At 64.2% G+C, this 25,158-nt stretch overlaps 5 protein-coding genes across 5 annotated transcripts; 1 reads left to right on the top strand and 4 right to left on the bottom strand.

Annotated features, from left to right (window-relative positions):
• Positions 1–5,963: 5,963 nt before the first annotated feature.
• EMIHUDRAFT_426057 (arsenite methyltransferase) lies at positions 5,964–8,217 on the bottom strand. Its single transcript, XM_005767276.1, has 6 exons — positions 7,325–8,217; positions 7,074–7,253; positions 6,770–6,999; positions 6,615–6,691; positions 6,420–6,543; positions 5,964–6,351 (listed from the first exon to the last, which is right to left on the bottom strand). Exons 1-6 carry the CDS (start codon positions 8,202–8,204, stop codon positions 6,154–6,156), a joined length of 1,689 nt encoding a protein of 562 aa, XP_005767333.1. The 5' UTR covers positions 8,205–8,217; the 3' UTR covers positions 5,964–6,153.
• A 456-nt stretch (positions 8,218–8,673) lies between these two features.
• EMIHUDRAFT_432735 (hypothetical protein) lies at positions 8,674–10,254 on the bottom strand. The gene is made up of 2 exons (XM_005767275.1): positions 9,722–10,254; positions 8,674–9,541 (listed from the first exon to the last, which is right to left on the bottom strand). Exons 1-2 carry the CDS (start codon positions 10,169–10,171, stop codon positions 8,795–8,797), a joined length of 1,197 nt encoding a protein of 398 aa, XP_005767332.1. The 5' UTR covers positions 10,172–10,254; the 3' UTR covers positions 8,674–8,794.
• A 143-nt stretch (positions 10,255–10,397) lies between these two features.
• Positions 10,398–12,479, bottom strand: EMIHUDRAFT_461655 (hypothetical protein; the record flags this gene model as incomplete). The annotated part of the gene is made up of 4 exons (XM_005767274.1): positions 11,642–12,479; positions 11,063–11,383; positions 10,908–11,006; positions 10,398–10,772 (listed from the first exon to the last, which is right to left on the bottom strand). Exons 1-4 carry the CDS (start codon positions 12,338–12,340, stop codon positions 10,398–10,400), a joined length of 1,494 nt encoding a protein of 497 aa, XP_005767331.1. The 5' UTR covers positions 12,341–12,479.
• A 4,136-nt stretch (positions 12,480–16,615) lies between these two features.
• EMIHUDRAFT_461654 (hypothetical protein) lies at positions 16,616–19,626 on the bottom strand. The gene is made up of 11 exons (XM_005767273.1): positions 19,177–19,626; positions 19,045–19,122; positions 18,822–18,906; positions 18,636–18,701; positions 18,482–18,580; positions 18,334–18,378; positions 18,070–18,197; positions 17,836–17,932; positions 17,654–17,767; positions 17,471–17,573; positions 16,616–17,316 (listed from the first exon to the last, which is right to left on the bottom strand). The coding sequence occupies exons 1-11, from the start codon at positions 19,575–19,577 to the stop codon at positions 16,757–16,759; spliced, it is 1,776 nt and encodes a 591-aa protein (XP_005767330.1). The 5' UTR covers positions 19,578–19,626; the 3' UTR covers positions 16,616–16,756.
• Positions 19,627–23,649: 4,023 nt separating this feature from the next.
• On the top strand, positions 23,650–24,357 carry EMIHUDRAFT_197537 (hypothetical protein; the record flags this gene model as incomplete). Its single annotated transcript, XM_005767272.1, has 1 exon — positions 23,650–24,357. The coding sequence occupies one exon, from the start codon at positions 23,650–23,652 to the stop codon at positions 24,355–24,357; it is 708 nt and encodes a 235-aa protein (XP_005767329.1).
• Between the last annotated feature and the right edge of the window lie 801 nt (positions 24,358–25,158).

Here is a 25,158-nt window from a genome sequence, read left to right as displayed (position 1 = left end):
ACCCGCTGCCGTTCGACGACGGCACCGTCGCGCGCGACAACCAGCCTGAGGGGGGCCACGTGGCGTCCCGCACCCGCCTGCGCTCGGAGGCGCCGACGTCAGGCCCGTCGAAGCGTTGCGTCCCCTCAACCATCATGCCCCAACTTGCCCTCGGCCCGCCATCGACGCACGGTGGCACGCGCGACACCAATGCTGCGCTCGGTGCGGCCTTCTCCACCACCGGCGTCGGCGGGCAGTGCGACGCGGCGTGAGGCGCAACAAATATAGGTAAGGTAGCGTTGAATGTGTAGTAGCGCTATGTAGCGCTGAATGTTTATGATAATGAGAAAATGGCGACCACACGCGTAGCTCTCACAGATTAGATTTTTTTTATCTTCAGACTGGCCTGTCGCTTGCCACGCACCAGCCCAGGACATTTTTTGTAGTGCCTACTGCGTGTCTTTGTTGTTTTGAACAGCTTCGAGCAGTGTTCGCATTTGAAGGATGCGTCGCCTCCTGACCAAAGCAACCGCAGTTCGTCGAACGTTGCAGTAGTGACATAGGTTGCGACAAAGGAGTATCGTGTGCCGTGCTTCATGGGCCCGGGACGGTGCATTGCCACACACCCGGGGAACATGTACACCGAGCCGTGGGTGGGAGTGAAAGTGAAGGTAGGTGACGAGACCGACGAGTATCCGTTTTGGACTCGCACAGCGACGCTCCCGTCCGGTGAGTTTGAGAAGTGCACTGCCCCACCAACGGCGTCTTCTGACAGCAGTGTGAGCACAGCCGTCAGCGTGGGCCTGCCACGAGTCCCATCAAAGGCGTCCGCGTGCCACTCCCAACGGTCCACCTCTCCCCCCGCGGTGAATTTGTTGACGTGTTCGACACAAACTCCGGACATCGTGAGCCCTGTCTTTTGCGCATACTGCGCGGCCACCGCATCGAAGATCGATCGGAGCTGTGGAGGGAAGCGCAGTGGTTTCGTAGAGCCATCCCCAACGGCCTCTCTTGCATTGTATCGCTGCTGTTCTGCCCACGCACCGACTTGGAGCAGCTGTTCCGACGTCGTACCAAAGACTTGGGGTGTCACGGAAAAGACGGCGCGCCCTACGGGCTGCATACTGCCTACACGTAGGCTCGCGCCGCGTGTACTGGCTCTCGAACCCATACCTTTCAGCCAAAAACCCCCGCCGCAGCGCCCGCGTTGCGCCCGCGCCTAAATAAATAAATAAATAAAACGGACACCTCTACTAGGAGATGGGTAAAAAGGAACAGGCCCGCGCCTCAAGTTTCGCCCACAGATAAAAAAAAGGGTGCCGTGGTCACCATTTTCTCATTATCATAAATAAATATTCAACGCTACATAGCGCTACATCCTTCAACGCTACATCCCATTCTTCTCTTCACGCACGTGGCGGAGGAGGGAATCAACATTGTAGTAATGTGTGAGCTCCTCACCCGCCTCGATGTCGCGCAGCGGGACAAGGAACATCTGCGGGCCGTCAAGCACGGTCGCCATATTCGCCTTATCTCTGTGGGGATACGTGCTATTGGAGAGGCAGCCGAGCCCGAGCCGCGAGAGAAGGGTTTCGTCGCGGCGGACCATTGCGGCTCGCACCTTTTCGCGAACATCATGTGGGTTGATGGCGTGGATGGCCACCAGCCCGTCCGCCTCCGTTGGCGTGCCGTACTGCCTCACAAACAATTTGACGTGTGTCCTCAACACAGGTCTCTCCGACAACCCTGTCATCGCCGAGGAGAGCTGCGTCTGCGAGAGGATCTCTCCCTCGTACTCCACGATGCTGCGCAACTCGTGCGGAGCCAACCCGTGCGCGCCTTCCCCGCGTGACCACCCGGGCCTCGTCCTGCAGTTCTTCGCTGCCTCCCAAAAGCTAGCCGGCGGCGCGGAGAGGCGCTTGGTGGCAAAGATGCCCAAGTCGGCGTCAATCGCGCCGCGAGGCCGCGTCGTGACCATGGAGGCGATGCGAAGGTTCCCAGCGCCGCGCGGCCCAGCGCCGCCTACGTGTGCCCAACGGCCGCCGACGAAACCGCGCTTTGCGTGGTCCAGGTCGCTTTCGGCTCGCCACTGCTGCACTTCTGCCTGCACGCGGCCTGCTTCCTTCGCCGACCAGCTATCGCCGGATGAGCATCTCGCCAAGGATCTTGCGGGTCTCGGGCTTCAGCTGCGAGTGCAGGACCCGGTCGCTCGCGGAGGGACCCTCCTTGCACGCCGCCGCGGACGGGCGGCCGCCGCGCAGAGCGAGCACGTCGAAGCGCTTGTGCGCGTAGTGCCCGTCGCGCTTCGTGCCGTCGGACTGCAGGTTGGCAGCCGCGGCGGTCTCCTCCGTGTGGCCAGTGTTCGAGGACCCGCTCTGCGTGCCAAACTGGCGGAAGCAGTAGAGGACGCCCAGGCGGAGGTCCTTCTTGCCGCTCTGGCCGACGTTGATGTTGAGATCGTCGGCCAGCTTTCCGATGTCGTCGGAGCGGCCGCTGGCGGAGGAGAGGGGCTTGTTCCAGCTGCCTCGGTCGAGGTGTGAGAGGAAGAAAGGGCAGAAGTGTCCCGGCCCGCCCTCGTGGACGCTGCCATCCATCCAGTTGGAGGAGGTGGGCGGGACGACAGAGTCGCCGTGGGTCGCGGCCGAGTGCTGGTAGAAGAGCTTGAAGCCGAGCGAGCAGAGCAGGTCGAGCTCCGGCAGCTTGTGGTTCATGAAGCAGAAGGTCGCCGCGCCGCCGCCCTTGATGTACACGTTGGTGAGCGTGATGATCTCCGGGGAGAAGCCGGTGACGCCGTCTGCGTCGGGCGACTGCCACATCGGCGAGCCGTCCTCGCCGACGCCCCACTCCTCGGCCTTGGCCTGGCCCTTCACGGTGTCGACCAGGTTGTGCGAGCGACCGCCGAGGGTGGTGGACGCGATGAGCAGCGTGTGGCACTGCAGCCACTTGTAGGGATTGCCCCTGCGCTTCCCCGAGGCGCACTCGTCGGCGAGCTCGATGCACTTGGCGAGCATGATCTTGATCTCTTGCATCGTGAGCGTGAGCGTGCCGCTGGAGGAGATCTGCGCGGTGCCCGCCGCGATCCGCTCCTCGGAGACCTTGCCCTTGCACGACTCCCACAGCTCCTGGTAGACGGGGAGCTTGTTGAAGTATCCGTCTTTACCGAGCCGGAGGAACTTGGTCGGAGGCTGCGTCAAAATCGCCTAGGGTGGAGGAGAGGAGTGAACGCCACGCGCGAGGCGGAGAGGGGGAGCGTGCTCCGCCTGGTAGCCGGAGCGGAGTGCGCGCAGGTTCGTCTCGTTGATGGGGTACGTCTTGTCCTTGGTCTTGCCCTCCTCGTCCTTGCGGATCCATCCCTGACGGACGGGGGGTGTGATGACGAGTTCGTGTTGGGAAGGGGGTGGGGGTTGGGCTCTCGTGTCGACTCTCGCGACGCAGCAGCGCTCGCACACCTGCTCCTTCCACTTCAGAAGCATGCGCTTGAGCTCCTCTTGCACCTTCTCACTGCCCCACCCCCGCCCGTCCGCCAACTGAGCGACGCGCTCTGTCCACGCCTCCACCGTCTTGCCCTCGGCCTCGAGGAAGATGCGGATGTAGCGCTTGCCCTGGATGACGAGGCGATCCGTCTGGATGACCTTCTTCTTTTGGCCGTCCGGTCCGTCCTCGAGGGCCAGCAGCTCGTCCTCATCCTCGGGCGTCAGGCCGACGTCCGGGTCGACCTCCACAAACTCGTCGGCTCCATCGTCGGGGGCAAACTCGGCGCGGACGTATGGCACGACGGCGATCGCGGTCGCTGGCATGCTCTGCGTGCGGATGGATGTGTGAGGGGGGGAGGGGGGGGAGGTGGGGGGTGGCGCGGCACGCGCACGACGGGCGCCGACCGCGACACGTGTCTCTGAGTGGCGAGCGGGGTGGAACGGGGGTGGGGGCGCGCCTCTGGAGATCGAGGCGAGTGGCGGAGACACGCTCTGAGGGCAGGGCGGGGTGGGGTTGGGAGAGGAGACGGCAGTGAGCGGCGGCGATCGGTGGCCAGCGGGCACGCGGCGACCGAGCGCGACGCGCACCAGCTCAAGACGTCGCGCGAGGGTGTCGTCCCTGCGGTGGCACACGAGGGGGTGAGCGCGGCCGGTCTCGGCGCCGACAGCGCGTGCGAGGAGAGCGGAGGCGGCAGAGGGCGGGCGAAGAGGCAGAGGGCGTTACCCTGTGTGGCGGGCGGCAGTCCAGAGTTCACCCCGGAAGCTCCAGACTTCACCCACAGGGCCACACCTACCTGTGTGTGAGTGATTGATCTGTGATCTGAGGGTCCGCCCGCAGGCGCATTTTGTGTACCGAGGCGGTGCCCGGTGCCGAGCGCAGGCGGTGCCCACAGGTCGGAACTTAAGACACATTGTAGATCCCTGGGCGAGGGTGATGGCGTGCGTCCCTCCCCGTCGGTAGGGTGCCCACAGGGCCCAAAAAAAGAAAGGAAAAAAGAAATGGGCCACCCCCGATCGCAGCACTTCGTGTTGGCCAGTCGAGAAATTGAGAGTGTGACTAGGAGGGTGGGACGCTGGGGATTCTCAAAGGTATACCCTTGGAATGGCCGGATCCAGCCTTAAAAGTACGAGATCGCGCGCGCTTCGCGCGCTGCACCGCCTATTCTCCGCGGCTGTGTGACGCGCGCGTGCCGTGTACCAGCAGGGTTGGGCGCGCGCGGCGCGACGGCGCCCGCGAGGGAAGGCGCGGGTGCAGCGGCCGCCGGCGGCCGTGCCGCCCGCCAGCCGGCGCAGCAGCGGCCAGCGCAGCGGCCGCCGGCGCAGCAGCCAGAGCAGCCGGTGCGCGCCTTGCGAGGCGAGTACTGCCGCCCGGCAGCCTTGAGGCGGCCGGGCGGCAGTACTCGTTGGACTTTGCGAGCCGTGCGCGCGCCGAGGCGCCCGCGGCGCGCGCCCGCCCGGCTGCTAGTAGGAGGCGGCGCAATATGGCCTATAGTACAGCCCTTGAGGAGGAGGAAGAGGCTGGCTGGCAGTGCTGTATGCCGCCGAGGGGCAGTTTTTGGGTGCTGTCACGGGCCCAGGGGGCTGCAGAAGGCGTCCGCAGCCGGAACAACCCGCCCCCCCAGCCGAGGCCGGTCGAAGCCCACTTGAGTGCAGCCATGAGGAGTCCTCTTGGTGCTCCTGGCGCCCGTTGGAATGGCGAGCGCGCGCCGATGGGGGGGGGGGGGTCTTGCTTGCTCCACACCGAGCGCCATCGGTCCGGACCGGTGCACTCACCGAGGGGTGGCCTGCACAAGGTCTGTGCCGCGGGCGCTCGGCGCCAAGTGCAGTGTCACGCTCGTGCTCGCGCGTGACAAACCGGGGAACCCTCTTTTCCTATGTACTCGGTCCCCCAACGGAAGAGGCCTCGCTCCTATTGGAACTGGCCAACATCAGATTTGCCTCGTGCGTCCCTTTTTGAGTCGAAAAGCTATTTTCTTTTGGGTCCTGTGGGCACCCTACCGTCGGGCGGGAGGGGGCTGTCTGCAGTGGTTCGACCGTCACATGACCAGGGCCCCGGCGGGTTCGGCTCTGTGTGGGCTAGTCTACCCAAAATCGAACTTTTTATGCATTATGAGTAGAGAGGTGTCCGTTTTTATTTGCCACGTCGCCGCCTGTGTTTGGGTCTCTGTTGTTGTTGTTGGTTTCTATGTTTGCGATTTGGAATTTGGTATTTGTCAAGTTCTTTGTTTATTTATTTATTTATTATGCATTATGTGATGAATGTGTTAAAAATCTGCGCCGACCTCTTCACAGACCTCTTGCTAATAGAGAAAAAAGGTGTGAGAAGCCGGGGGAAAGGCGCGAAATACTTCCCATAAGCCATAACCCATAAAGAAAGAAAGAAAACGGCGGGCAACCCAAAAGGCGCAAGGGAGGGAACGCTCACGGCACGCCGCCACCAACACAGGGATATCATAGATGTAAAGAAGGGAGTGTGGTGCTAGCTGCTAGCCGTCGCCCATGGTGGCTGCTATATATCCCGAGGAGGTGCCCTTTCGGCCTTTGAATCGAGACATCGACGTACTACTCTGTGCTCCCTCACTGGGACATATTTACGTACTGCGTGTTCTTCTTTTTGCGGCGCTGTGTGCACAAATGCTAGCCACGCCGCCCACGCGGCCCAGAGAGAGGGTCTAGCCGGTCACGCCCTGCGTCGCGTGCGTCAGCAGCACTGCCCGCCCGCGCCGGCGGCCGATGCGGAGGCGAAGGGCAGGCTCTTGCCGCAGCCGTCGAAGATGCCAAAGTGCGCGGACTTGCCCGCCTCGTGCGGGTGCGCGCCGACGTACTCGAAGTGCTGCCGGAAGCGCGTCGAGGCGAGCATGTGGTACGTGTTTCCGCAGACGGGGAAGACCTTGCCCGCCTGCACAGGAGGCTCCGAGGACGTGCGGAAGGGAGCACGTCTCCACGCTGCGGGCGGTGGGGGCGCGCCTCGATGTGGTGGTGCGAGTCGAGGTCGAAGGCGGCGGCGCGGCCCGGCAGCGTCCCCTTGTACACGACGGCCTGCCCGTAGTCCTCGCAGTCGGCCTCGAGGCGGCCGGGCAGCTTGAAGAGCCTGCGGGAGGGCGCCGAGGAGGCTCGGCGACGGGGCGGGGCGAGGCAGCGAGGCGCAGCTCGGGGAGGCGCCGGTAGGTCGCCGAGTAGAAGCGGATGCCGCGCAGCTTCTCCTCGAGCGCAGGGTTGGCGACGGTGATCGGCGCGTCCTGGCGGCCGTGGGGAGGGCTGGTCGGGTCTCGCGGGCTAGAGGCCGGGGCGGAGCCAGGAGGGCCGTCGGGAGTGGCCTCGACGAGGCGCGGGTCGGCAAAGCCCGCCGCCTTTGCCAGGGCGAGGAAGTCGTTCCAGTAGAGGGCGCCGCCCAAGCACTCGCCGTAGAGGAGCGGGTCGTCGCGCAAGTGCGGAGGCACTCGGCGGTCGGCGTACACGTCGGAAAAGTACATCTCCCCCCCCGCCTTGAGGACGCGGAAGGCCTCGCGCAGCACCGCCGCCTTGTCGGGAGAGAGGTTGACCACGCCTGGGAGGGCGGCGAGGCGGCTCCGAGGGAGGGGCAAGTCTCTAGGCTTGTGTCGGGCGAGAGGCTGGCCGCGCAGTTGGAGACCACGACGTCGAAGGTCTCGTCGCCCAGCCCGATGCCCTTCAGGTCCTCGATGTAGCCTTGCTTGAAGTCGGTGTTTGGCCGCGCGTACCCGAACGCGTCGGCGTGCCAAGCCACGTGCTGCCGTGCGGTGGAGAGCTGCTCGTCGGTCATGTCCACGCCGACGACGCTGCCTACACCACGAAGGTTCCGAGAGGCGTCCTGCAGGGCTCCGGGAGGGCTGTGACCTCGCCGACGCCGCCGCCGCTCTCTCCGACGAGCTGCGCAAGGACGTAGCAGTCCCGCCCGGAGCCGCAGCCGAGGTCGAGCACCGAGAGGCCGGAGAGGGCCTCGGGCACGCACAAGCCACAGCCAAAGTACTTGGACACCACCTCGGGGTGCACCTTGCCGATCGCCGCCTTGACCTCCTGCGGCAGCTCCACCGCCGTGCAGCAGGCGTTCGTCTGCAGATCGGCGCTCTTCTGAAGCACCTTGCCGTAGTACTCCTTCACCTCGTCCCGAACACCCCCCGCCGCCGCCGCCTGCCCGCCACGCAGCGGGCCGAGGCCGAGGCCGCAGCCGGCGACGTGCAGCCGCTTCGCCAGCGCCTCGATCCGCTCCTTGAGCTCGTCCCGCACGCGCCGGTAGACGGAGCGGTCTCCGGGATCGAGTTCTGGCGGGTCGTCCAGCGACCAGTCCTCGAAGTGGCCGACCTTCCACTCGCCCGGCACCTCGGCCGCGCAGCCGCAGACGCAGATGATCGCGTCGAACGCCGATGGGTCGTACTCCGCGATCGCGTTGCTCGTGTGCTCAGAGATGTCAATGCCAATCTCGGCCATCACTGCGACAGCATGCGGGTTGAGCTCAGATGCGCGGAAACCGCAAGACGCGCCCGATGAGCCATCCGTCAGCTTGTTGAAGAGCCCGTGCGCCATCTGCGACCGGCAGCTGTTGGCGCGGCACACAAACATGACTCGAGGCGGCGGAGGAGCGTCGGCTTCAGCGCCGCCGCGCAGCCCCTGAGCGTCGGCTTCAGAGCCGCCGCGCAGCCGCCGAAAAATAGGCTGCCGCTCGACGCGCCCTTCGATAGCGAGGCGCGCAGAAACGCAGGCGAGCAGCGTCGCAAGGCACGTGAACAACGCCATCAAGCCGGCTTTGGGGAGTTTGGGCAAGGGCGCCCGCCATGTTTTCTTTTTGGTGTAAACACTGGGTTCCGGCTCCGACCCAGATAGGGGGTCTGTTTACCATGACTCGCACCAAAACGCCCTACCTACCTACCTATTGCAGGCGCCAATCGCCAGGCTCCGTGCCCCACCTACCTACCTATTCCCAGGCCGCACAACGACGCAAAAAAATACCCGTTAGCCCTCTGTGAATAGGCTCCCAGCGCCCGCCGCGCGCCGGCTTGAACCGCGGTGCGCGCCGCTCGCGAGCCCGCCAGAGCATGGCCTACTGGGCTCCCTCCCACTAGCGACGTGTTTTCTTTTTGGTGTGCCCGAGTCCGCGTGTGCGACTTGGTCCTGCTGACCTTCCTATGGCGCGCTCTTCTTCTTTTTCTAAATACTAAAAGAGAGAACAGCAAGAGCGCGTCTGGGGGGACGTGCCGCGCGACCGGGGTTTTCTTGCTTATTCCGAGACCCAAAACGCTGAGCCATAATACAAAGCGCATCCACCGCTGCACTGGTGCAAACCATCGAGATAGCTCCCCCCCCCTCCTCCGCAAGACTGAGTTCGGTCATTCTCCGGCGCCCCCCACCTCCTGCGCCGCAGCGGTCGTCGCAATCTGCCAGCGGAGAAAGTACTCAACGAGGGTGAGTGGGAAGAAAACGAGGTTGAGAGGGAAGGGGAGTGCGAAGCCGCTGGTGAGCTGCCACAGAAAGCCCACGCCCGCAAAGGAAAAGCCGATGACCTCGTCGAGATACGACTCATCGGCGTCAAACTCTGCCTTCTCGCCCTCGGGCGGGTCGCTCGAGCGCGCCTTTTTGAAGAAGGGGAGCTTGCGTAACAGATCCTTTTCGATTAGAACCGCAATCAGCCCCTCTGCAAACAGACGGCCGCCGCGGATCGCCGAGTAGAAGGAGGAGATGATCATTTGCATGTACCACGCCACGACCATCGCAATCACGTTGAGGGTCACCTCGACAAAGGTCTTCGCCCAGTGGCTCAGATCGGAGCCAAGGAACATCATCAGTGGCGGTAGGATCCATCGCATAATTGGGAACTTGATCATCTCGACAATGGCAAGAGCGAGGGAGGTAGTGCGGGCAAACTCGAGCCGCAGGGTCGCGAGCACAGACACATACGCGGTCCAAAGGTTGCCGACCGCCTTCTTGAGCCGCTCCGGCTCCTGGATAGTGGTCATTGCGAGCACCGTCTTGCGGCGGAGCAGCGCCTGCGAAGAGATCTGGTCGACGTCCGCAACCCCGTCGTGGTCGTCGTCCACAGAGTTGTCAATCTCCGATGCAGCTTGCACGGCGTTCGCCTGTGGAGGGAGAGTGTGAAGCATGCACTGTCGTTGCTGTTTCTCGACTGTCTGTGCTTGTGCTCTTGGGTCCGGGGTTGTGTTTTTGTGTGAAGCATGTAGAGAAGCCTCAGTAGCATCGGGCCTGTTGGCAACCAAGGGGGCGAGTGCGCAATGCATAAGCACTAAATCGCGTTTTGCCTGCTCCATCACGATTTTCACGTTGGCCTGCAGCGTCTCCCAGCCAAAGATGCGGAAAGCCTCGATGGCTGCGATGGAGGCGTAGTAGGTTCCTCCAAAGAAGCACAGCGCAGCCCCGAAGACCATTTTGATCGCATTCATGGGGAGCAGCTTGAAAACTTTGTACCCCATCGAGAAGATGACGAGGTAGATGGCCATCACGACAAGGATTACCTTGATCCCAATCTCGATGGCTGGCTTGCACATCATAACGCATTTCTTGGCGCGGGGCGAGAAGTTTTCTGCGCCCTCTGCCATCAGCTTGATCCAGCGGTCGAGCTTCTCTTGCTCTGGCCCCTTAATCGCTGTGCCCAGCCGCTGGCTGCTCTCCGAGAGCAGTCCTCGGAAGCCAGCCTCCTCGATGTTGTCCTCGCTCGAGATGCTGCCGCCCTTGTCGCCGTCGTCGGTCATTTTGCCCACAGCGCCTCGGTGCCGAATGACTGCTCGTGCCTAGCTGCGCGTCCGGCGTAGGGACGGGCGTGATGAGAGTTGAGCCGCGGCGATGGACGGTGGATGGGAACCTTTTCTCGTTTCCTTATTCACAAAATTCTTTTTGCGAGGGAGAACTAGAGAGGAAAAGTTATTCCTCGTTGTTCGTCGCTCGTGCTCCGCCGGTCCCCATTTCCCAATTCGCTCTTCAGCCGCTGTCGTCGGTCACGACGTAGCACACGTTGCACGCGTCGAGGCAGCCGAGCAGCTCCTTCAACGTGGGCCCCTTGCCGCCAAAGCCGTGTGCGTCCGGCCGTGGCAGGAGCGCCTGGTAATGCCCGGGCACGTACCGCACGCAGAGCAGGTTGGCGCGCTGGCACTCCTCCGCCGCAAACGCCGACCCCTGCGCTCCCTCGGGGTAGTGGACGCCTCTGTACACCTCGACGCCGCCCGAGACGGAGTCAAAGACGGCGGCGGCGAGCTCGGAGAGCATCGCGTTGGAGCCGCCGATGACGTAGAAGAGGAAGTCGGAAAAGGCCTGCAGGTCCTCGCCCACCTGCGTCTCGGCCCACTCCGGGTGCGCCTACCACGAACCGCTCAACGCTCATGGCTAGGGAAGGGACTACTCGATCAATGTGCGGTGCGCCTACCGCCAGCCGCGCCGCGGACGCAGCCACCTCACCCCCCCCCCCTCTCCCCTCTCTGCTGCGGCTCGCACCCGCAGCACGGCCGTCTCGATGACGCGCTTAAAGTGGAGCGCCGTCTCGCCGACCAGCGACGGGGGCGGCTCGCCCTCGTCGCGGAGAAAGGCGCGCGCCTACGCCAGCGAGCCACCTCTCGGGGCAGTGGTCGGGCAGGCCTCCGGTCCCTCACGCGCGAAGAAAGGCGGGCCAGGCTGAGGTAGAAGCACTGGTTGTAGATGACCTCGCCGCTCTCGTTGCGGTTGGTGGCGCCCAAGTCTCTCGCGCACAAGCCGAGCGCGTCCAGGGCGAGCTCCAGCCTGCCCCGTGCGCTCTCCAAGTCGGAGCCTCCCCTCTCGAACCACGCCTCGACGACTGCGCGGTGCTCTTTGAGCTCCGCGTCCAGCCGCGGGCCTGCGAGCCGCGGCCGCGCCTCGCCAGCCGAGAAGGGAGTCTCCCCGCCGCCGCCGCCGCCGCCCGGGTCCGCCTCCTCCATCAACGTGCGGTAGGCGCGCTGCAGCCGCAGGAAGGCGGCCGGGGTGCCTGCACACTAGGATCGCGGTCAGATCTCGGCCAGATCGCGGTCAGATCTCGGCCAGATCGCGGTCAGATCTCGGCCAGATCTCGGCCAGATCTCGGCCAGATCTCGGTCAGATCTCGGCCAGATCTCTCGCGGCGGGGTACCTCCACGGTCGGGGTGGCTCTGCAGCGCCAGCCTGCGGTACGCCTGCCGCACCTCCGCCGCGGCGGCGTGCGGAGGCAGGCCGAGCACGCGGCGAGGGTCCTCCGCCGGGGCAGGCTGCCGCGCGTCGTGCAACTGCAGCGCGAAGTCGAGGAGCGAGATCTCGATCGCTCGCGCGAGCATGTCCGACTCGGCCTGCTCGGGCTGGCTCCGCTGCACATGCTCCCACGTCTCTGCGAGCGACGCGTGGAGGCCGGAGCGATCCGCGCGCCGCGGCGGCTCGCCCTCGCCCTCGCCCGTGCCGCAGAGAGCCAGCACGGGGGGCACGTGCGGCGCTGTCTCCACTGCGGCCCAGTCGCCGCCTGGAGGCAGCTTTGCGACCTCGTCGACCCAGCTCGTCTCCACGACCGTCAGCCCTGCGGCGACGCACTGGCGCAGCTCCCGCCTCAGGCCGGGGTCGTGCGCGAAGGTGCGCTCCGTCAGGCCCGGGCTGACGACGCAGTGGGTGCTGCTCTGCCCGGCGGCCAGCAACCCTCCGAGGCTGTCGATGGTGGTTAGCACCGACGGAGGCACAGGCCGAGGCAGGTGGATCGAGAGGCCCGCGAGGGGCTGCGCCTCCCGCCTCGCGTGTGCGCGGTCAAGCGCAGTCTCGGGGGTGTCCTTGTAGACAGTCTTCCCGTCGACGGCCACGCCAAAGAGAAGTCCGCGCCACCACTCGAGGTTGTGGCCGCTACCGGACGAAGAAGCGGCTTTGTCGTTGCTCGGCGGCTCCGCGCGACGCTTGCTCATCTACAAAAGGAGCAGAGGCGCCACGGGGTCGCAAGTGAACGCGCAAAACAGCGTTACCACAGCTCAAACGAGCGCCCACGAAGCGTGTCGGCGGGCTCGGCGAGGAGACCTGCTTTGGACAACAATGGAGAGGGTTGGGAGGGCCTAGAGAGAATCCGCGGCACACGACAACAAAAGAGGAAGCGCACCACTCACCTCTCAATATTGCTAAAAATCTCTCTCTCACCTCTCCTTAAAATCCCTGTGTGGTGGCGGCGTGCCGTCCTCCCATCCCTCCCTTGGGTTGTCTGTTTTCTTTCTTTCTTTCTTTAGGAAGTGGACACCGACGAGAACACAACGCACTCTCTCACCTGTCCTCCTCCCCCATCCCTCGTTTGGCTTGTCTGTTTTCTTTCTTTATCTTTACTCTCTCACATGACAAGCGATCCCACGTCAGCGATTGTGGGGACTACATGTACCCTTCATATAGGATAGTCCCTTCATAATATAGGCCCCGTCGTCGTGATTACATGAAGGGTGGGGGACAAAAGAATTAGCGGAATCATCGCCGAAGGTGCGCTGGCGGTGCCATGCTGCTCGCGCTCCCAACAACTTCGCGTCTAAGCGGCATCATCGGCGTCCGCAGCGGCCGGCACGCCGAACCGATCGCTGTCGATGACGGTCCCAAGCAGATCCCAGCTGATCTCAAGGCTCTTGGCCGGGCGATGCGTGGCGACGCACCGCGAAAGCCCTCGATGTTCGAGCTCATCTTCAGACCTGCCCTCGAGCGAGCGAGCGGCACGCCCCCAGCTGCTTTTGCCGTGACCAAGCCGGTCGCCCAAGGCAGGGCAAAGCACGTTGCCACACGCACTTTTGGCCTCCGCTCATGACGATGCGGTAGAAAGAAAAAATCCAGCGAAAAAGTGCACGGCGCTTGATCAGTAACCCTCAATCACGAGGACCCGCCGCATTTTGGCTTCTGACAAATGTCGTACAACCAGGAGGTGGACGCCGGGCTGTACGGAGGATGCCCGCTGTCGTCATTGTTGTTCCGTGTCTTAGTGTAGCAGAAGTTCGGTCGCACTTTCATTCAAAGGCGCCTGGACCGCAAAAAGCTGGCTCGAGCACCGATGCAGACGGCAGTGATGCGGAGACTGTAGAAGAGACTGTGGAGGCAGAGCTTGTTGAGCTGTATCGGCAACAGAAGCTTGCGGCACTCGAGGAGGAGCTCAGACGGCTCGAGGAGGACTGAGCACTGTGACCTCTTTAGTGTTTAGCGGACATAGTCGAGCGTGAGGACTGTGGTGTCCGTTTTCACTTATATCGATAATCCTACGGTCTCCCTGCCTCCGCCCAGCGCGAGCCGGCTCGCGCTCAGCATCGTGTCGACTTTTGCCATCGCCACCTCTCTCGCCGTGCCTCGAGCTCGGTCGCACTGCAGTCGATGCTGGCCTCGGTCTGGCCAGGGCGCACCACTCCTCCGCAAAACAGATTGGTCGCAAGCCCCGCAAATTGGCTCGAGGGAAGGGGTCCGTAGTTGGAGCCTCCGGAGGCAGATCGTAGCCACGGCGGCTCCCAATGTCGATGCCGACCGTTGTCGCTCCAACGGTTTCTACGAACGGAGCCACGGCGCATCGCGGTCGATGTTGCACGTCGAGAAGACCTAACATTGGGCAAAAACGGGTGATTTCGGTCGTCCGTCAAAATCTGAAGATCTGACCGGGGGATTCTCCCCAAACGACAAACCTTGCTCACGGCTGAAGTGATCCATCCAGCATGGGTCGTAGGCCAGGCCTGGGCAAAGAAACCAGCACCTCATCAGGGCCCTGAGCGTCACAGCTCGGTGATCGCGCCGGCCGGAGGGACACCACTGAGACGGCCGTCCCGGGCATTTGAACGCGACCTTCTCGGGGGCGAAGACATGGGCTCTATGTATGGCTCAGACTGGACTCCTCTTGGTCCCTTCTCATGGCCTAGGCCACACCTGGGCCTTACCTGGGGTCCTAGGGGCCGGGCAGGGTTTGCCCCCCTAAAGGGGCCCGAAGGACCTTGGCGGCCTTCATCCCGGTCAGTGGTGAGGCGCAGGTCAGAGCTGTCGATGGCGCGATGCCGCACTGGTCCCACATTGGTGACACGAGACCACCACGTTTGCCGGTCCAAGAGAGAGGCACCGGCGCTGTCCTGAGAAGGTGCATGCGTCCCTCTTGACTGCCCACATGCGCGCGAGGCTGTTAGGCATAGCCTCGAGAGTGCCAGCAGCCAATCCGAGCGAGGCAGTTTGTGACGCTGTTGTGACGCGCATTGCATCAGAAGCGTGCACGCGCTGGAAGGACACCTTGTTCCTATACTGGCCACGTCGAGGCTCCCGCGGCCACGTCAAGGACAAGGGCAAAATCTCGAACCTGATCCAGGAGCTGCGGAGACACGTGAGGCAGCACATCTCGTCGTCGCAGAGCATCACCGTTGTTAACCTCACTCAGTTCTCCCAACCACCGTGTACGTACGTTTTAGCTTACTTACTGGGAGAGAGAGAAGAAAAGGGAGAGGGGTTGTGTTCTCTAGGCCGTGGGCTGGCGAGGTACTCCCACGCCTCTCGGGGTTTTTGTCTGGCCGAGTCAACCCGAGAGCCTCGGCGAGACTGCGTCAGCTGTTCCCACAGCAGGCTGGAAGTAGATCTACCGGTACCTCGCCAGGGCCGTGGGGGATGACGATCGTCCATCTCCGGCCCGCGCTCACACGAAACGACATTGTTCGCGCGGCGGCCCAGTTCTCGTCATGGACGCGCGGCACGACGCCGCGCGGCGGCGGAGAGAACAGGACGCGCTCAACCGGCGCTCTATCCCCGCCGGCGCGCTACCGAAGGCCAGCCCCGCCCACGAGGGTGCCGTGGATCGCCACGCGGCTAAAGTCATCGCGCGGATGCAGCAGCTGGGTCAGCCTCTCCCGCCCCCCTTGCCGCCCCCCTTGCCGCCACCATCATGCACATGCTACAACATGTGCATGTGCATGTGCATGCACATGTCCATGTGCGTGGCTGGACCTAATAGGTCTCACGGAGAGGAGCTTCGGGCTGCTCGACAGCGACGGGTCGGGCTCGCTTGACTGGGGAGAGTTCGCCACGCTCGTGCGAGAGCGACTCGGGATGCGCATGCGGGAGCACAAACTGCAGAGTCTATGGCTGGCATTTGACGTCAACGAGGATGGGTGTGGCCTACTAACCCACAACCCCCGCTGTTGTTCACCGCTGGTCGCCGCAACCCAGCGTACTTTGTTTGCAGGCGGATCAGCGCGGCTGAGTTTCAGAGGTTCCTCCGCCGGGGCAGTACCGGTTACGGCAACTCCGAGCCAGAGGAAGCAGAGGCGGCAGAGTCTCAGCAGGTGGCGCAGTGGTTAGAGTCACCACCGGAGCCAGAGGATCCTCCCGCGGTGGACTCGATCTACGAGCGCAGCCTTGTGCGCAAGCGACAGACGCAGGAGCGGCTGGAGCTGGAGGTGAGCTCCGCGTGACCCTGCATTGAGGAGACAGCGTGCGAGGGGGGGGATCTTACCACTGTCCGCTGCCCACCCCACGCAGAAAGCTGCTAGGGAGCAGGCGGACGCGAACCAGTGTACCTTTGCGCCGGTGCTCTGCGGGTCCAGATGCATGTCGTCCACGCAACGCACGTTGCAATCCACGTCCTGACATCGTTTCGTTCGCACAACTAGGTCGAGCTACCGCCGCACTTCGCTAGCCCTCCGGGCCAGAGCCAAGCTGGCAGCGGCGGTTGCACACCCTCGGGAGCCTCGGCACCCACCGCCGGGCGAGAGGGCGAGGCTGCGGGGGCCAGACGAGGACAGTGTCAGCCCGAGGCGGGTGGCTAGCCACGGCTCGCTCCCCACACTCCGGCAAGCTTTTGCGAGCCCGGGCCCGGCCAAGCAGTTGCCGCCTGCTGTGATGCCGTACCACGCTATGCCGGCGCAGTGGGCGCCGCCGCAGATTAGGGGGCCTCCACCACCGCCGCCGCCCTTGCACTGGTCAGACTGGCCCCCGCTGCCCGCCATGCCCATGGCGCCTTGGCTGACTTCTCTTTCCCTCCCGAACCTGCACGCAAACATGGGGTGGCCAGGAGGCGCAGGCGGGCATCACGGCAATCATCATCATGTGTGAGTCAGAGAGTGGCAGTCGCGGCGCAGCTGTACGAAGTAGGTAGACGTTTACATGAGACAGCATGGCTGTCAGCGTGTGTGACATTAGTCGCGCGCGCGTGGGGGGGTCCGTGGGTGGGGGGGGGGGGTCCCCACGTATGTGCCTCGTTTATCCAGTACCAAAGTCGTATACATTTAAATACTTTTACAGTGCCCAGACAAGTTTTGTGCTGCTGCGACACCACTGCGTCGGGCATCGTCCACCATTCGGCCGCCGCGCACTTGTACGCACCACTACCGCTCGAAGCGATCTCACGCGCCCAGCGCGAAAGCTTGCGCGAGGCCGATCAGGAAGCCGAGCACGCCGCCGAGAGTGATGAGCATCCACTCGTCCTCCTGGAAGCACGAGTGCAGCATGTTTTCGAAGACGTCCGGCGGCAGCGCCGCGATCCGGTCGGCGAGCGTCTCGCTCAGATCCATGCAGCGTTCCACGTACTCGACCGACTCCTCCAGCAGCGCCGGGATGCGCTCGACCACAACCTCCGACGCCGCCGCGCGCGCCTGGTCCCACAGCTGAGCGGTTGCGCCCCCGCCACTGCTGCTATAACCGCCGCCACCGCTCTCGCCGCCGCCGCTCCCGCCGCCGTCCTCGTCGTCGCCGCAGACGCTGCTGGCCGGCGTCGGCGGCGGCGTCAGCTCGGCCACCGCCGCGTCGGCGGCGGCGGTGCCTCTCGGTGCGAGGCCGAGCGTGCGGGCGAAGAGCACGAGCCACCAGCTCCACGCCTCGGTGCCCGGCTTGCCGAGGTCAGCGCCGGACGGCACCTCGGTCGCCTCCATCGTCCGCAGCCGGGTGAGCTCGCGCAGCCGCTCTCCTGTTCACAGCGGTGCGGCTCACAACCCTCCCCTCTGCGCTGGTCGGAGGAGCTCGTCGCAGCAGCCGCTCTCCGCCGCGGCCGCGCGAGATGATGTGCGTGAGCCGCTCCGAAGTGAGGACCTAGGGAGGAAAGTGCGTGCAGAGGTTCGGACGAGGCTCTCCGTCCTGCGTGGGCTGCCCCAGTGCGAGGGCCTTGGAGGCGATGATGCGCGCGTAGATGCGCGCGACGGCGGCCTGCCGGCGCAAGAAGATGCCCTGCACCGCCACGCCCGACGGTGAGGGGCAGCTGTTCACGCCTCTAGGCGTTAAGCGGTCGATGCGCCGCGCGCCTGCACAGTCACGCCGCAGAGGCGGTGCGGGTGGAGCGGGCGGAAGATGATGAGCAGCGCGAGCCAGTTGGTTAGGGCCGAGACGACGGCGCCAAAGACGGGCATCGTGAAGATAGCGACCTGCTCAGCCGACGGGTGTGAAGAGGCGCCGTTCACAGGGGACACACGGGCATCGTGGAGGTGGCGACCGCGCGCTGCGGCCACGCCGCCCAGATCGCCAGCTGGACGAGGCCGAACGCGCCGCCCATCAGCGCGCCGCTGTTGCGGATGAACTGCAGCTCGGGCCTACCCGAGACGACCTCGAGATGACCTCGAGATGACCTCGAGATTGCGTCGAGATTGCGTCGAGATCGCGTCGAGCCGAGCTGAAGCCGAGGTCGAGATGGGGTCGAGCCGAGGTGTGGGTGGGCTGCAGCGTGCGCCTCCCCATCTCGATCATAGTGTCGACCGCCAGCTTTGGGTCGTTTGTGAGGATGTCGATCACCAGCCCGCGGATGTCGAAGAGAGTCGAGTCGACGAGCGACTCTCTCCTCAGGTCGAGCAGCACTGCCTGGGGCCGGGGGCTGGGGCCAGGGTTGGGGTTGGGGGTCCGCCTCCCTCCTCTTGTCGAGGTGCATGTGCCTCGACGATCTGAGGCGTGAGAATAGAATAGAATAGCATAGAATGGAATAGAATATCATCTCCGCCTCGACGATCTGAGGCGTCGCCACGCGAGCCATCTCCAGCACCGCCTGGTGGCGCAGTCCATCGATCATTCGCTGCGAGGCGAGCCGAGCCCGCAAGGGGGGGGGGGGGGGGCTTACTCGTGCAGTGCTTGTGTGCTACACACGCAACCTGCTTGGCCGCCCGCGGCGACCTCCCCCACAGCCGCGGCGCCGCCACGGCGACGGCGGCGTCGACAGCGTCTGCCGCCAGCTGGTCGAACTCGGCGGCCTATCTCGCGCAACCTCGGGTGATGTCGGCAGAGCAGGGGGCACGGGTTGGCGACCCGTCGAAGAGCTGGGTCGGCCTTCTCGCGCACGAGGCCGGCAGCCTCGACCCGGCCGACGCACTCCTGGAGAGGGTTAGGATAGGGCTCGGGGTCGGGCTAGCACTCTCCTCTCCTCCCGGCTCTCTCCTCTCCTCTCCTCTCGTCTCGTCTCGTCTCGTCTCCTCTCTTCTGGCCGCCGCACGCCTGCGGAGAGATGAGCGACGGGATGAGGTTGTCGCACGCCTTGAGCGCGAAGGGCACCGCCTTGAAGGGGATGATGCCCTGCCACCTGCTCATTCATTCACCAACAGTAATGGATCAAGAGCCTTGTCCGCCACCTGCAACCGCACAGCCGTGAAGGGGTGTGTGCCACACTCGCTGCGTGGAGTATGGGCGTTGGTGGGTGGCGCGTGGGTGTGTGGTGCACCCAAGGCCGACGTTCGTGCGCGGAATGCGCAGGCAGCCGACGAAGTTGACAGGCTTGAAGGTCATCCACAGTGCGAGCCTATGGCAAGGTTGCGAGAAGAGGGTCCCGGGCGAGCTGTTGGCGGCGCCTTACGGCAAATCAGTGCGACGCCAGATGTGGGTGTAGGTGAATGCGACCGAGACAACCGGGATGGAGACCAGCTTGAGCAGCAGCAGCGCCGCCGCCTCGCCGCTCGGCTGCCGCAGCACGACCGCGAGAGCGTCGCGGAAGACCGTGCACAGGAGTGCGACTGCAGTCGAGAGGAGGAGCGCGAACGCCACGAGACAGAGCGGCGGCCGTTCGAAGAGAGGCGGGAAGGTCTTGGATGGCTCCGCCTCGGCGTGACTGCTGCTGCCGACAGCCGCAGGGCTACTGCTGCCATCGGCTGCGGCGACTAGCGGCTCGACGGTGACGTCAGCGACGGCCCTCGTGGCGCGCTGCTGACGGTCCTCGTGGCGCGCGACAGGGAGGAGCGGCTCGGCCCTCGCTGGCATGTATTCTCATCGGCAACCGGGAAAGTAAGCAATCGGGGGCCCGGGGGTGCTGGCGCGCTGTGCTTCCTCAAGGCCGAGGAAAAGAGAAACGCCCGGATCTCACATGCGCAAGCGCTCCCGGCTCCCGCTCCCCTGTCCCTGATCGTCCTTACAAGATCCTGCTCGTGCAGTTGGGGACCCTGTCCTTCTCCCACCCCTTGTTGCTGTGTTTTTTCTTCATTTTTTATTTATTGCACTCTCTCACATGACAAACAAAACGCGCAAAGACCAAGTACATTGCCGGCATCACGCCGCCCAATGTCGCGTGCGAGGCTCTCGAGTTTGCGCACAACCGCATCCGCAAGTCCTTTGAGAGCATTGCTCGCGCCGACGCCTCGCCCCAGGCGCTCCGCGACCTCGCGTGGCTCCAGGCACAGCTGCCGACCGAGATGGGCGGGTGCAACATCGACACCGCCTTCACGCGAGCCGACAGCGACTTCTCCATGTCGCTCCTCAAGAACTGGCGCACCCTCGTCGCCCACAACCCCGACTTCGCCCACGACGAGGGAGGTGCATCCAAGTACCCCGCCATTGCCGCAGCTATCGCCACCTACGAGTCCGCCCTCTCGGACTGGAAGGAGGTGTGCGAGAAGCGCGCCGCCCGCGACAAAAACAAGTACTACACCGTCCGCGGCGGCTACCTGACTGAGTTCTACCCCAAGAGCGTCCCGCTCCCCGAGCCCGAGTCCCTTCCAGCTACCGACGCGATTCTCAATGGCACTTGCAAATCCACGTACCCGCGGCCGCGGGCGCTCGCTGCCATCAAGAATCACAAGGACTGGTACGCGCACCAGGAGCTCGTCAAGGCGCGGGATGTGCACGTCAAGAACAACCCGTCCCTCGGAGACAGCGCCGTCAACAACCGCGAAGCCGCGCGCTTCGTCTCCGCCTCAACGCCTTTCGCCGGCGCAAGGCCTTCGATGTCCGTGTCGACGGTACGTACGCCACCGCCCTCTCCTCCGACACCCTCCAGGACGAGCTCCAGCGAAAGCTCGGCCTTTGGCTCTCCGCGGCGCTTCCCACCCTTCGGGTCGCGCTCGAGCGGGGCATGCCAGTCGATTTCTTCGGCGACTACCTTTACAACAAGGCCCACCACCGGCGGCCCCACGACGGCGTCCTCGCCGCCTGGGCGGACGCGATGCGCGCCCCGGCCAACGCGCCGGTCGTGCACGGCGACAAGGAGAAACCAGAGCTCACCCGGCAGTACAACGAGGGGTACAAGACTGACCTCGCAGAACCCCATGCTGGCCCGGGAGGATGCGATGAGGTGAATGAAGTCAAGCTCTGGACGCCCCTCCTCAAGACCTCCTCGCCGGGCGTTGGCAACGCCTCGAGTGGCGGCACGCCCGCCTCCGTTGGCCACTCCTACGCCTTTGGTAACACCGAAGAGAAGGCCCGCCGCCTAAACATGGGCTGCAAGGCGCGCGGGCAGCCCGGCCAACCCTTCTCCCACAAGACTGGCCACGGCTACGTCAAGGCGCATCGCGGTTTCTACCACGACGCGATCTTTGTCAAGCGCAACAACTTCAACCTGCTGCTCCACGAGACGTTCGGCGGCGGCTTCTCGCCCACCGCCGTTCTCAAGCTGCGCCGCCTCGCGCGCAAAGTCGCGCGCGGCAGCGTCGACCGCACGGCCTACTCGCCCAAGTACTCGCTCTCCTTTATGTCCCACCATGCAGAGCGCATCTCTCTCTCTGTTGTGCGAGGCGTGAACCGCGCCATTCGCTCTCACCTGGCAACCCTGTCTGCACGTCTCGCACGCGCGTGAACAGGGCTCCAGGCCCCAAATGACGTGTGAGTGTTAGATTTGTTTGGTATTGCTAAAAATCTCTCACATGACAAACAAACGCGTGAACAGGGCTCCAGGCCCCAAATTACGTGTGAGTGTTAGAGTTGTTTGGTATTGCTAAAAATCTCTCTCTCTCACATGACAAGTGATCCCACGACAGCGATTGTGGGGACTACATGAACATGAACATGAAGATGAACATGATCCGTACGTGAAGGGTGGAGGGGCCCGTCCGCGGAACTAGGCGGCGCGGGCCGCACCCCCACCGGGGCCGAGCCCCGAGCGTAAAGATGTCAGGTAAGAAGACGTTTGCCGTTTGCTTGTTCGTGACCCAGTTGGCCCGCTCAGGGGACTTGAGCCAGTTGGTACGCGTCTTGCGCGCCTGCTTGTTGATGTTGTCGGCGTCGCCCGCCACCGCCGCCATGGAGATCTGCTGCCTGAGCCCTGGCCTCGACACCTCTGATCCTTAGTACTGAGACGCCGTCGCCAACTGTCATGTCGGTAGCCGCTCTGCACCGCTCGCTGCTGGAGCGCGGTTGATCGCGGCGCCGACGCCGCGGCGGCGCCATCTCGCGCGGCGAGAGACGGCGCTGCATCGGCGCCAAAACAAACGCGAGGTCGCGGCGCGCGCGGCCGCGGCAGCAAAAACATCGACGTTCGCTTCTCCTTCTCCTTCTCTTCTCGTCTCGTCTCGTCTCGTCTCGTCTTGTCGCAGGCGCACACGCGCGCGATCCGCGTCGCTGCCTCCGCGAGGACACGACCACCGGGATTCGAACCGGCGGCATAAGAGCGCCGGCTCGAACGCCGGCCGATCGTGCAACGGAGTCATGCAGGTCTTGTACGCTCTGCAAAACCGGCTCATCATATATGACTGGTTTTGTCCGCGGGCGCGAGGGCACTGCGGAGGCGGGCGGCGGCGGCGGAGGCGGCTGCAGCAGCACACGGGCTGGCGGCGGCGCGCGGACGGTGGCGGCGGCGCGCGGACGGCGGCGGCGACGCGGCGGCACTGCTCCTCTGCTGCTGATGATGCCAATGATGCTGCTCCTGCTGCCCCTCCCGCCCGCCAGCTGCCCGCACGCTCGGTGTTATCTCTTCACCTTCACACTGGTCGAGTCATAGGTGCAGCGCGATCAGCGCTGAGCTGCTGATGGAGTGATTAATTATTAATAGTCTGTATTCCAGAATTCAGTTGGGGGGAGGTATTCAGTCGGGGGCATTAACAATCGTCGGGCGAGGGCGCGGCGCGGCGGCGGGCGGCGCGGAGCGGGGCGGCGCGAACACCTGCTCTGATCAGACCTCCGGGCTCTGAGGCGGGGCAGTGGTCGTGCCGCCCTCGACTCAAGGGGCTGCCTTCCATCCGCCGCTGCTCAGGCCCGGGGAGAAGGGGGAGACCTCCTGTTCCTCGCGGGACGGGAGCAGGCCCCTACTTGCCCGGTCTGCGAAGCAGGGCGGTGGTCGTGCCATCTTCGCTTCACAACGACCACGCCGCAATCGTCGCCGGCGCGCGACACGTTCCCGTAGGCCGGACTGTCCTCTCCCGCCACACACTCCGTCAGAGCCCCCTCCCCTCTTGCACAACAGGAATTTCGACAATTAACCAGCAATGGCGAGAAGGGACTCAACTCAAAACAATGCTCAATGGGCTCGCCCATACCGGAGTGGTTCGACTCCACGCAAACCCGGAGTGGTGAAGGGCTGGCCGTGCGGTGGTCTCAGGCCCAGTGAGGTAGTGCATCCGACGGCCCGGATCCTGCTGAACAAGCTCTTCTTGTAGCTCGATCGGTCACACCGCCATCGCCGTCGGGGAGAGGGGGGACGACACTGCCTCGGCAGCGTGCACCTCGATCCTGTACCGTGTTTGTTATGACCCCCCCCAATGAACACACCAGTGAGGGAGGGCGAGACGATCGAGGGGTCCCGTACCATGCGGAATCGACCCTATCAAGTGCTCAAGTGCTCAAGCAATACCACATACAACGAAAAAGGATAGTCATCGCAAACCCTGTCAGCAGTTCACCCTCGGGTGTGTTCGTAAGAACCACATACACAGGTTAGGTTAGGTTGGGACATACATGTGCATGTCATGTGCATGTGCATGTCCATGTGCAGTACACTGAGAAAAAGAAAATCGCTGTCATCTTTGTGTTTGGCCGTCTCGGTGTCGCCAGCTCAGCCGCGGTGCTGGATTCTGGCTGGATTCCTGCGTACTCTCTCTCTCTCTCTGTACGTACTCGCTCTCTGTGTATGAACCGATACCCAGTCGCATCATCGCTCCTCCTCGCCGTGGCCGTCGCGGTCAACCACGACTGCCCGCACCAGGCTAACGGCTGTGGCGGCACCGCGGAGGAGCGGGCTGAGGAGGCGAAGCGGCGCGCAAGGCTGGTCAGCCTTGACGCGCCATGGAATGAGGTCCGTGAGGCTGTGGTCGACGCGTGCGGGCTCCAGGTGCAGCAGTCCACCTCGCACTGCTTCCAGGACTTCAACCACGTCGACTGCTGCACGATGGACTCCACGCGGCAGCACGAGACCAACGAGGCGTCCCGCGTCGCCGGCATGCATGCCGTCAACTACCTCGGCTCGCACATCGTCGACGCGTCCATCAGCGAGCGCGGGCCCGGCGGCTCGTGGTGCACCTGCCAGATCTCCTCTCCGGAAGACGTCTGCCACCGCCAGTTTGGCGCGCGGACCGCCTTCAAGCTCGTGTGGTGCCGAGGGACGGGCTTCGCGGCGCTGCTGGACGACTACGCCAACGTGCTCTCACACGGCAAGCCGACGAGCGCACGGGGGGAGCCGCCGGCGATGGGCGGAGCGCGAGCGCGAGAGCAGTCGTGGCGCGTGCTGGACGAGTCGAAGAACGCGTCGTGGGCGAGCCGCTGGCGCGCCGCGTGCGACGAGGTGCAGTACGGCGCCAAGGCAGAGGCGGCGGAGGCGGAGGAGCACGATGAACTCTGAGATCTACGGTGAGGCTGTGTGTACATTCTCTCGCAAATAGACTTGATTTTGCAGGGCTGTCGGATTTTTCCGCGACCCCGCCTCGAAATTCCTAACAATCGCCTCGCCGCTCCACAATGCCTTTCTCCGTTGCCTCCAGCCGCGCGGCGCCATCGTCCTCGATCCAGTGCCGGCCTGTGACAAGCTTGGCAGCTGACTTTTCTTCATATCTGGGGCCTCCGGCGCCAGTGCGAAGTCTAGTCGCCCTAAACCACCCCGCCCTCCGGGCATACTCCGAACTCCCACACGACAACACACGCGCGGCCGGCGCCTCTCATGCCCTTCTCCACGCACACCGCGTGAAAACTGCGCGTACGTCCCCGCGCGCACGCAAACACGCGCAGCGCCATTTCAGAGCTGTGCCATGTGCGTCTGCCCTGTGCTGGCGCCCCATGACCGTCCCGCGCCGCCCGCACCAGCTGCGCGCCCCTCGCACTACCAGAGCAAGCCGCATATCCACTCACGCCGCGACGCGCGCGCCGCAGCACACCTCACCAGCACACCTGCGCCTTTTTGCGCCCTGTGCAGGCTCTGCAGACTGCTTCTGGCATCCCACAAGCGGCTGTACTAGGACGCGCCGCGAGTGCGACGGCACCGCGCAGGCCCAGGCGCGCACGCACGCCCGCACGCGCGCTCGCTCATCCGCCCAGTCTGCTGTGCACAGCCTGTCAGCCTGCCTGCACACACAGCATACAGCACCATGTGCACGCATACGCTTAGACGCAGCCCGCACCCCACAACAATAGCCTGCCTCACGCCTCA

Source organism: Emiliania huxleyi (genome assembly GCF_000372725.1).
Source record: "Emiliania huxleyi CCMP1516 unplaced genomic scaffold EMIHUscaffold_5, whole genome shotgun sequence".
Lineage (NCBI taxonomy): Eukaryota > Haptophyta > Isochrysidales > Noelaerhabdaceae > Emiliania > Emiliania huxleyi.
This window is presented reverse-complemented; position numbering and strand designations above follow the sequence as displayed.

What these genes read in the sequence shown, in the direction of transcription:
- EMIHUDRAFT_426057 (XM_005767276.1), bottom strand. Translation starts at nt 8,204, where the DNA reads ATGGCGTTGTTCACGTGCCTTGCGACGCTGCTCGCCTGCGTTTCTGCG. An exon ending in GCAGCTCGTCGGAGAGAGCG is followed by an intron (nt 7,254 to 7,324) that starts GCGGCGGCGTCG and finishes TTCGTGGTGTAG; the next exon opens with GCAGCGTCGTCGGCGTGGAC. An exon ending in TTCTACTCGGCGACCTACCG is followed by an intron (nt 6,544 to 6,614) that starts GCGCCTCCCCGA and finishes GCCCTCCCGCAG; the next exon opens with GCTCTTCAAGCTGCCCGGCC.
- EMIHUDRAFT_432735 (XM_005767275.1), bottom strand. Translation starts at nt 10,171, where the DNA reads ATGACCGACGACGGCGACAAGGGCGGCAGCATCTCGAGCGAGGACAAC. An exon ending in TGAAAATCGTGATGGAGCAG is followed by an intron (nt 9,542 to 9,721) that starts GCAAAACGCGAT and finishes CTCCCTCCACAG; the next exon opens with GCGAACGCCGTGCAAGCTGC.
- EMIHUDRAFT_461654 (XM_005767273.1), bottom strand. Translation starts at nt 19,577, where the DNA reads ATGCCAGCGAGGGCCGAGCCGCTCCTCCCTGTCGCGCGCCACGAGGAC. An exon ending in TGGCGTCGCACTGATTTGCC is followed by an intron (nt 19,123 to 19,176) that starts GTAAGGCGCCGC and finishes ACCTTGCCATAG; the next exon opens with GCTCGCACTGTGGATGACCT. An exon ending in CACGCAGGACGGAGAGCCTC is followed by an intron (nt 17,317 to 17,470) that starts GTCCGAACCTCT and finishes CGCTGTGAACAG; the next exon opens with GAGAGCGGCTGCGCGAGCTC.